The sequence below is a fragment of the Gossypium hirsutum genome, chromosome A04 (assembly GCF_007990345.1).
Source record: "Gossypium hirsutum isolate 1008001.06 chromosome A04, Gossypium_hirsutum_v2.1, whole genome shotgun sequence".
Classification (NCBI taxonomy): Eukaryota; Viridiplantae; Streptophyta; class Magnoliopsida; order Malvales; family Malvaceae; genus Gossypium; species Gossypium hirsutum.
Window position 1 is genome coordinate 2,804,546 of NC_053427.1, and position 10,949 is coordinate 2,815,494.

Consider the following 10,949-nt stretch of genomic DNA (forward strand, 5'->3'; position numbering starts at 1 on the left):
ATCATTCATGATATTTATTAATACTTATTTTTCATTATACATTGATTTTGATTTAATGTGTAATTTAATCTATCAATTTTGATTTGTTGCAATTATAGGCATGAATTTTGATTGTAGCTCAAAAAGCATATATAAGAACCCCATGTGATGGCCTGATAGTCAAGGTTGTTAACCGCCCTACGTGTAGCCTGGGTTCAAGTTGTGTTAGTCACGTTTGTTATTCGTGCTTTAAAAAATGCATATATAAAATTTTGATTTTGATTTAATCGTATATATTTTAAAAAAATAAATACATCGATTTATTCTTCCATAAGCGCCATGCTAGCAAGCCAAAAAAGTAGTCCAAGGAACCCCAATCCTTGACAACCACCAAGGATTCAACCCAATCAAAGTGGTTACAAGAGAAGAACTGTGGTTGACAACTTTAAGGCACAAAAGACAACCACACATCTTTAGCAACTAGGCAATCCCCAAGGACATGCAAGATATCTTCTGTATTGTGATGACAAACTGAGCAAGGCGTATTTTGGCCAATACCTCTTCACACACGTTCAAGATTAGTCAACACCCGTTATTTACACACAAACCATAAAAAGAAAGCATACACAGTGTGGTCCTTGAAAATTCCAAACGTCCTTCCACCTAGTCATGTGGTATTTATCGAGTGTTCTTCATCAACTAAGAATGAAATACTCAAACTTTGTCCAACTTATTTTTAAGCAAGAAAAAATAATACAAAGAATTTCCAAATTGTGTAATCCTAATATCTTGCTTTCTATTTTCCTATCGTTGTGAAATTGCTTTGCTTTCCAAGTTTCAATTTTTTAAATTAAAAATAAAAAAAAATCTAAAATTAGAGATGGTCTATTTATTTCACCATTTCCTCGTATTTGCACAAAAAAAAAGTGTTATGATTTTTATTTTGATGAGATAAGTTAGAATGATAAATCGAAGGCATACGTATTTTTAATTTATCTAAAAATTACAATCATTTTGGCTCTAAATATTTTTAATATAAAAGTTTTTACTATAGTTATCACTTTATTACAATCTTCAGCTTTTAAATTTTTCAATAATTAATTATTGACGTAAAATACATGTAAATTATTGTATAAATGTCATGTCAACATCAATAGTAACAAGGTAGCGGAAAGTTATCTTTTTCATCTAATTACAAATAATTTGATAAAAAGAACAAAAAGATAAAAGGGGTAATTTAAATTTTTTTTTATAGTTTACCATGATATTTTACTAATAAATCAACACATCAGCTGCTTATGATCTTACTTTTATTTATTTTAATTAAAAGTTATTTAAACTAAGAATGATGTTCACCAATTCTTCAAATGCACCATTGGCAATCCATCTATTGGCTGCTTCTGTATAATGGATACCAAGGTTTCTTGGAGCATTGGTTTATTGGTGGATAGCCACAAGTTCTCGACTGATTGTAACTGTAAAGACCTCCAATTCCAATTTTGAACAGTGTGAAAAATGTACCATATAGCTTTGGAGATTGGTACAAACGGATTGCGGAATTGTAATAATCGGCATAAAAATGTTTATGTTGGAATGATGGTTTCAGAATTTTTTGAGTTGTTTTTGAAGCAATTGGTTATGGTGTTCCGAGAAGTGGTTCAGCCATGTTAGACATCCAGTCAAGGGATCATATTTATTCTTGTTTGAACCTTGAAACTTAGTCAACAAAGCTGGGGAGCATCCAATTGGGAAGTTTCCAGGGACCAAAGATGTCATTGCACCTATCTCAATCAAATCCTGCATATTAAATGTTGTTAATAATCTGAAACAAGGATAATATTGATCAATGTTCCAAATTCCTGGGAAATTTTGCCTTAAAAATTGGTGATCCTTACATTGATTGATGAAGTTATACTATAAACAGAAAAAAGTAACAAGCTGTCGAATTTTCTCAAAGCTTTTCCCTTGCCATGTTTAATGGCTGTAATCAATCCCTCCAATCTCTCCCATCACAATCAAGGAGTTCCCTACGAGCTCTTTGCAATCTGTAAGTCATAGCATATTAGCATATAGAGGGGTTTAAAGTACGGTATTGTCGAAGAGAATTGACTCCTTCGGGAGAAGTTTTCAAATATAGTTTGTTGGGTAGTCAATTGAGCCCCAATAATGGAAGGTATTATCCTCTCGACTCTATGAAGAGCTCGAATGTCTTGAGAGGCCAATTATGAGTGCGGATTCACAGAGCCAGGAGCATCTCGATTGATGGAGATACAATTTGCCCTCATGAAATCACCTCAAACATTAACAAATCAATTCCGTGAAATCAAAATACTTGTTCCAAACACCATACTCACTTATCCGAACACATTCAAAGACATGGTCTCTATCATGTTCACAAACTCTCCAAATTCAATCACTAAATGCAAGCATTGATTACGAAATTGGCTTCACATTGGGTGAAAGTTCTAAAGAGCAAGTATAAGATGGTTGATATATGCCCAGAAAGTATTTACCGGAGTAGTTATTCCTATGTGTGGCGATCCCTTCCTAAGGTTTGGAATGAAGTCCGGAACAAAATTATTTGGAGTGTGCTCAATGGCGAAACCATTAAGTTTTGGATGGATAACTGGGTACCGGATACGGGTCCACTTTGGACGCTAGGATCACTTCTCATGGTATAAACAAAATGGCTACAGTGAGGGAGTTTGTAGGCGAAGATGGGAATTGGAAATGGGGAGTGTTATCAGCCTGGTTGAGTCATCTCGTTTTGCTTCACATCTCTGGTATTGTACCTCCAAGAGCAGATGCTGGGCCCGATGTTATTTGTTGGAACAGGATGGACAATGGTCACTTCACGATCTCGGACGTCTATACTAGGCTAACAGAAAGAACGTGGCGCGCTAACAATACTTACGAATTTGGAAAAATATCGCAGAGGAATAACTTCAGATCCATCTTGTGAGTTGTGTGGATCAGTTCAGGAAAGCTCATTACTTACTGTAAGGGATGGTCCATCAGCTGCCATGGTTTGGAAAGGGATTTTACCGGGTTCAGATCAGCAAAAGTTTTTCGCCTCTAACTTAACTTATTGGCTGTTTGCAAATCTTAAGAACACTGAAAGTTAAGGAGATTATAATGTGCAGTGGAACACTCTATTTGCTATAATCTGTTGGAGCCTTTGGAAGCAAAGGAATGGATTTATTTTTCAAAATATGAACTGCTCATCAGATGAAATCATTAGGCAAAGCTTGAGCTTGGCGCAGCACTTTAGAGAAAGCTGCTTAGTAGAGGGACTTAGATCCAACATGAGTACCCTTCGGGATGGGTCAAGATCAACGGCTCGGCTATTTATAAGGATTACACAGTAACGGCAGCTGGAGTGATTAGAGACAATCAGGGATCAGAGAATCAGGGGATGTTCGCCTATATGTGCGGAGCTATGGGCTATTTATGATGGCTTGTCCATCGCTTGGAATGGAGGTTACAGACAAGCTCTTTTGGAAACAGACAGTGTGGTGGCCATTAAACGAATCGAAGCTGGTAGCGAGGAAAATACACCTGACCCTATGGTAGTGGGTATCAGGAACCTATGCAACAGAGAATGGACTGTTAACATCTCTCACGTTCACAGGGAAGCAAACTTTGCTGCTGATCTAATGTGCAAAACGCCAAATGATAGATTGGGTATTACTAAAGACAGATTTTGTGCAACTCTTCTTCATGTACCAAAAAAATTTGGTTTAAATGGACAAATCTATTTTGTCAGAAAAATAATCCAACCTGCAATATCATACTAAAAAAGGGGCTAATATACTAAAAAAGCCCTTAAACTATTACAATTTATTCAAATAAGCCCATACTTTTTTTAACTAAATAAGGTATATCATTCATGATTACATTTACATCAGAGGCCACCATTTTACATGACATACAAAAATTTATGAGTATAGCCTAAGCCAGCTTTGAATAGATCAAATATTTATACTTATAACACAATGCCATCATAAACTATTTGGGAATAGAAAAAAAAAAATTCTTTCACTTACCATTTACTTCATGTAAAAAAAATGTAATGAATCAGTATCCTGATCAAGAAGTTTTAAAATACAACACATGGTTTCATTGCCAGACACAGATTACTTACCAAATTGTTGCAATTCAATCCCCCAGGCAGATGCTAACTGCAATAAGAGTTGGTCGGGTGCCACGCCTTCCCAATCCTCCGGCGGATCCATTGTGGATGCTGCTTCATGCAAAGTCAATAGAAGCTCTTTCTTCAACTCCATCGGAATACCTAATGCGTTTGATCCGTTTTCTAACACCACTTCAACTAGCTGAAAAAGTTATAAGAGAAATAAAACTAATTAGAGACTCGATAAAGCATCTTGAACTTTGAATGGTAAGAGATTGAGATGAGAACCGATACCTGTTGAATCCAGGAGAGACAGATATCGAACAAATCGGGTTCTAGAAGGAATTGCACGATAGCATGCAAGGTTTCGTTTGCTATCTCATTTGATAGCTGGTCAACCATAGGACCTGATTTGTCCATTAGCTTTATAAGCAAGAGATCATCACCCGTTGATAGAACTTCAGCGTAAGCAGAATCTATATCGCCTACTTGAAGGGCATGCATTGCATTGCTCCAAGAAGTCCAGACTGGATCTCGTTCTGGTCCAACATTATCATCTCCTAGAGCTTCAGCGGTTAATTCAGGCACACGTCCAGTTCGAGATGCTCCATTGTCCTCCCCAGCAACACGAATTGCTTCCAAGGTAGCTTCATCCTTCGATGCCTGCCAGACACTTCTAGCTGAAGGTCCTTCACCAAGTCTTTCAGGCCCGGGACCCTTGTCCCAACCTCTCCTGCCACCAATCTGATCACTCTCGTGTTCTGATTTGGGTGATCTACCATCCAGGCCGCTGCTAGCTGGAGCTCTTCTTGATTGAAATTGTCCATTCCTTGATGCATTAAACGCAGGGAAATCCCAATCATCAGACGTTTCAGATCTCCAAGAAGGTCCCCTTCCTCTCCCAACTGGAGCAATTCCATCAGTCTGTGCAAACCTTTCTCCATATGGGATTCGTCCACTGAACTTGGAACCATAGTCAGAGAAGCCATTATACTTCCCTAAAGGTCTATTAGACGATCCTTCAAATCCAGCCATAAAATTACCACCTCTCCTTCCCGATGATATTGATAAATCCCGAGCCATGTCTTCAACAATTCTCTCAAGACCCCTAACTCTGTTCTCCAAAGTTACCATGCTATCATGAGAACCACCCATAAACTCCTGCAACATGTTCATGAGATGCCCTTGCTGCCTCTCAAGCTGCAATAACTGCCTTTGGATAGCCAACCAATTTCCTTTGTTGTTGATGAAGGATCCATCAGACTGTCCATCCACCTTCGAGAAACCCAAACGATTTCCGGATGGTTCTCTTTGATTTACATCTATCCTATCATCACCATCAAAAGCCTTTGTTCGTAAGTTTTTTCCATTTTTCTTCTCTTCAGGCCATTTATTGGACACACCAGAAGCTCCTCTATCAATGTTATGGTTTGTGCCACCAAAGGATGCATGGAAATCATCTGCCTGGTTGTTTCCCGTATAATTCGACCTTCTTCTCAAGTCTGAATCATTTGGTTCTGATTCTTCCTCGTTCTTTGAGTTTGAAGAATTAAGGTATCTACGAGGAACAACTACTTCAACCGGCAAATCACCAGAACCCCTAGTTTTAAGTTTCTGGAAGAATTCGGGATTTAACTCTTTGTCCGTTAATAGAGGTGCTTTCTTCTTTAATATTACAACTGCTTTGTCAGGAATGGTTCCACATTTGCCTTCCGAAACAGAATCCGAATAAGGGGAAAGATTATTAGACAAATCCTTTGCCGATGGATCTGGTTTTTTATCACAAGCATTCGGATTTTTCAAGCCATTCTTTTGTGATGATTCATCTGACTGATGATTGTCACCATCTGCTGCAGTAATTGAAATAAATTTATCCAAGACAACTCGATAAAACTTAGAAACACATAATTAACATATACTTACCATGAGACTTCTGATCATCTACGGCTCCATCATCCCCTTTCCCTGCAATCTTCTTCCATAATTGCAAAGCTTCAGTCATAGCATCTCTCACAGGTTTCATCTGTTTTACCAATAATTAAACATTATCCAACACGATACGAATTCCATAAGGCAGTGTAACACCGTGTATATATAAACACCAAGGAACAGCATCATTTAGAGGACCACAATGCAAGAGTTACATTGCTTAGACATATGGCATTGAGTGTATGTCAACAGTAAATGAAAGTAAAATGGATTGAGAAAGCTACCCTGTCAAAGCGGCAACCCTCCAATACCGTTATTGTCGAAGATGCTCTATCTGCAATCAAATTGCTTGAATGGAGTGCCAAAGCACTTAAAGTATCAGCAGCTGCCTTCCGTGTCACCCAATCTGTGCTCCCAAGGCATTCATGGATGCTTTGCAGCAAAGCTTCCAAGCTATGAGGTGGAATTGCTCCCACCTGCAACAATGTCATCATAACTTTTTGAAAAACTTCATTTAGTTCATTTTTTTCGAAATGCTTTAATAAAAGGTTTCTACCTATTTTGTACAATCAAACATAAGAAAATGTGGTAAAAGTACCATGGAGACACCTATACTAGAAATCAGATTGCATTTTGCCCCCCCCCCGGCCGCAACTCAAAGAATAGGCAAATTATGCATATACATAAGATCAAAAAACAAACTGGCCCTTCTATGAAAAATTTCATCGTGTTTTGCTATTAAAAACTGGTCCTTATACATCAGCAGAAGGTAAATGTGGCACACCAAGTGTCATTTTCTAGTTATTCCATCAACATCCTCAGTTTTTAACACTACAAAAGACTGAAATTTATAACCAAAACAAAAACAATTTGCGCTTGGCCTCCATGGTACTTTTACCAAGAAAATGCTCATTGACAGCAACCAAATAAACAAGCACACAGTAAAACAATTAAGAAACTATAAGACTTATCACTTGAGCTGCCATTTAACATTCCAAAAACTAACAATATAAAACCATCAATATCCATATGAATTCAACAATGTAAATTATCAAAAAATCAAGCTAAAAAATAACTACATTGCTCGAACCTGTGACAAACTTGCCACTACTGCCAAAAGGGAAGCCTTAGCCATAAAATTCTGACTATTCAACAACTTGCAGATCCTTGGGCAAAGCTTCTGAAAAGCAGTCAAAGGAGGATCACCAGCACATTCCACCATTTTAGCCATACATGTTGCTGCACCAGATTGGACCCCTTTGTTCTGTTCACTCATTGTTTCAAACAACGGCTTTACAAACAATCCCATCATAGTCCCTCCATTTTCCCCTTTCAAATACTGTCCTGAAAGGGCACCAATGGAATCACGACAAGCATCTTTCACCCCAGAATCTGCATCTTTTAACCTTTTAACAATGTGGGCAATGATTTTTGTCAATTGGGGAGCTGCCAATTCACCATGGCAATTACATAGCATTGAAAGTAACCTTAAAGATTCTTTTTTTACAGCTGGTTTTGGATCATTGGAAGAATCAAATAAGCAGTTTAGTAAGATGGGAAGGGATTCAGGGGCAAGAGATTGGATAATCTTTTCAAGATCTTCAACGGCAATCTGGTAAGTGTCACGGTCTGAAATCTTGGAAAGTAAGGTTAAAATCCTTTGCTTAAATTCTACCATTGCAAGGTGAGAAGATAGTGAAGAGGGTTTTGAAGGGTTTGAAGGAGGAGTTAAAGTTGAAACCTTTGAAGGTTTTGTTGATTTGGATACTTGGGAATTACTCATTGTGGGATTTTTTTTTGAAAAAATGGGAATTCAAAGATTGGAATGAAGGGGCAAAACAATGGGATTTTCACAGATTAAACAAGGAGAAAAAGATGGGATATTGAGGAAATGGGACAGTTTTGTACTAAGAGGAAAAACAGAAAACTTTTGGAGTTCAGTAAGAGGAAATGTGTGAATCTCTCTAAAGATGAAACTGGGATTTTTAGAGACTGAAACAAAGAAAAAAAAAGGGGATTTTTGAGGGGACGAAATTATTCTATAAACTGAAAAGAATTAAAAGAAAAAAGGAAATGGATTTTGCATACATTGAAAGGAAAATTGATGAAGAAAGAGATATAAGAATTCAAAGATTTGAGTTTTGAGCAATGAGATGGAGTAAGAGTAAAGCTAAGATCTGAATAGAATGAAAAAAACAAGGATTTTGATTTTTTCTGAAATCAAAAGTTTAAATTTTTAAAGATTTAGTGAAGATGGCAGACTTAGTAATTTTGCATTAATAGAATAGGATATAAAAATAATAGAAAAAAAAGTAATTATTCTATCCACTAAAAATAATTAGATTAATTTATCAAACTATTAATGAAGTTTTTCTTTTTTTTTAAAAAAAACTTAAATACATGTACTTTTTGCAAATTTTGAATTTAGTCTTTTTATTTTATTTTTAGAATAAAATTATTTTGTTGAATTTGTTGGCATGATATTTTAAAATAAAAAATTCATTTGATAATCTTGTAATCAATAAAATAATGTCGTAATAGACATGAATTTAATAAAAACTTTTAACAATGTCAATAATTGGACTAAATTCCTAAAAATAAAAGTAAGCGGACAAAATCCAAACATATGAAAAAAATAGGAAATTGAAACATATTTTAACGTAAATTTAATTTCCTCCATAAATATATATTTAAATTTGATAATTAGAATTTTAAAAGGTTTAATTTATACTCCAATTCGTACACACCATATAGATGAAAAATAAAAATAATAAAAATATTTTTTATTATACGAATTGAGTTAGTGCTTAATTGACTAATAGCATAACTTAGTAAAAGACGTAATATAAGTACTAGATTTTATTACACTCACAATGTGGGGTGGAAGAAAATATTTTATTTAAAATTTAATAAATGATGAATATAAGTAAAGTGGTAACATATTCGTAGTTTAATATTATTGAACACATGTTCAATATCTGGATTTGTAACTTTTAATTCTTTTCTTTAAAGATGATATAAAAGTATAAAAATAAAAAACAAAAAATGTCATTATAATAACATTAATTATAATTTAAAATCATAATTATTTTTGTAATTTCATAATTAAGTTGGTGAACTAATTAAGGGTGACAAAAATTTAATACAGTTAAATATAGAATAGATAGATAAATAACAATAATTTTATAACTAAATTAATACTTCATTAATCTATAACAAACTTAATGAAAAAGTTAATATATTCCCATATCATTCACTTGAGGCTGTAAAGGATGTAGACCCATTTGTCTACTACTCTGTGTTGGTAGCTAGGTTGCTATTTTTTGCTACAACACTAACATACACAACAAGAAACTTCTAAATTATTCAAACATAAAAGTATAGAACATATTAAAAGCAGTCTATCAACAGGGGTGTAGTCAGGGGGTTATCATGGGATCCAGCTCCCCTAAAATAAAAAATTTTTATTATAGGTCCTTAAATTTTTTAAAAATTTTAAATTAATAAAAGTAAAATTACACTTTGATTCCTCTTAAAATTATAAAATTCAATTTAATCTTTTATAAATTATAAAAATATAAACTATAAAAAATTAAAATTTTATCCTGCCCCCCTAAAAAAATCTTCTGGCTTCGCCCCTGTCTATCAACATAAAAAGCTAAAAAGAAAAAACCTAAATTTTTGTTTTTTCGTTTGAGTGAAAAAAATATATTTTTTAATTATATTTTTTATTAGTAGAAAAGTATTTTTAATCGACTTTTTTAAATTATCGACAAGACAATAATAATATGATGATTAAATTGATTAACGAAATTTAAATTCAAAGATATAAGTAAGAGAGAGAGAGAGTTTAATGACAAGATTGAATGTTGTTTATCACTTATAATAATATTATGAGTTAATTGTACCAGACATCTCTAATTATAACTTTTATTTTAAATTAGTCCTCAAATTTTAAAATGTTTGAATTATAACCTTAAACTATCAATGTTATATCAACCAAGTCTTTTCGTTATTGAAATCGTTAATTTAACCGTTAAATAACACGTCAAACCTTATGTAGCTAAAATTTAAATAAATAGAAAGTTGACGCATAACTTTTAAAAACAAAAACCGAAAATAAAGTAAAATTGTAAAAAAAAGTGAAAGATAAAAATTTCTATAAAAACTTTGAAAGCTAAAACTAATATTTTAAAACATCTATTTTTACAATATTATTTTTTGTATTTTAAATTAGGTCACTGAACATTTGATGTATCATTTAACAGTTAAATTGTACCAAACATCCCGAAGCTATGACCCACATTTTAAATTAGTCCCTAAAGTTTAAAAGTTCTAATTATATTCCCAAGCTATCTATGTTATATCAATTATGCCCTTTTGCCATTAAAACTATTAATGGAACCATCAAATAGCATCAAATCTTATGTAATATAATTTAAAATAAAATTTTTAAAGTAAAACATTGTCCAATAATGTTTGATTGTAAAAACTAAGAATAAAAGGAGTGTGAACAATAAATCTTCTTTTACAGCTTTGAAAATATCAAAACCGATATTTTTATTATATTTATTTTTCTAAAGTTTTATATGATTTTTACTATATTAGTGTGAACAATAATAAATGATTTCATGAGTCAATTTGGACCCGTATTGTCTTAAGTTTTATATTTTTTTGTTTGTTTTTCCATTGTTTAATAAGTTTTCAGTTTTATAAGTTTTTATCTACTCTTGTAGCACGTTTTTTAGTCTTACTTGCATGTAACATTAGTTTTACAAGTGATTTTAGTGATGTATTTTGTTGTCGTCCTCTCTAGTTTGGTGAATGCTCGATTCTTTTATCAATTGTTGCTTGCCGCTTTGGACCATTTGGGGTTGATTTCCTTATCATATTAAGTGCTTGCAATCAC

General features: G+C 33.7%; 1 protein-coding gene across 2 annotated transcripts; it reads right to left on the reverse strand.

The window, feature by feature from the left end:
• Positions 1-4,002: 4,002 nt before the first annotated feature.
• Positions 4,003-8,286, reverse strand: LOC107903346 (microtubule-associated protein TORTIFOLIA1). 2 transcript variants are annotated; one of them, XM_016829360.2, is made up of 5 exons: positions 7,131-8,286; positions 6,325-6,516; positions 6,035-6,134; positions 4,406-5,958; positions 4,003-4,313 (listed from the first exon to the last, which is right to left on the reverse strand). In XM_016829360.2, exons 1-5 carry the CDS (start codon positions 7,821-7,823, stop codon positions 4,116-4,118), a joined length of 2,736 nt encoding a protein of 911 aa, XP_016684849.1. In that variant the 5' UTR covers positions 7,824-8,286; the 3' UTR covers positions 4,003-4,115. The 2 variants fall into 2 exon arrangements, with proteins under 2 accessions (XP_016684849.1, XP_016684848.1); XM_016829359.2 differs by having other exon boundaries at positions 4,406-5,961; positions 7,131-8,276.
• Positions 8,287-10,949: the final 2,663 nt, after the last annotated feature.

Excerpts from the sequence above, each read along its gene's own strand:
- LOC107903346 (XM_016829359.2), bottom strand. The coding sequence starts at position 7,823 with ATGAGTAATTCCCAAGTATCCAAATCAACAAAACCTTCAAAGGTTTCA. Across the intron at positions 6,135-6,324 it reads AGGGTTGCCGCTTTGACAGG|ATGAAACCTGTGAGAGATGC; the intron begins GTAGCTTTCTCA and ends TTGGTAAAACAG. Across the intron at positions 5,962-6,034 it reads AGATGATCAGAAGTCTCATG|CAGATGGTGACAATCATCAG; the intron begins GTAAGTATATGT and ends CAATTACTGCAG.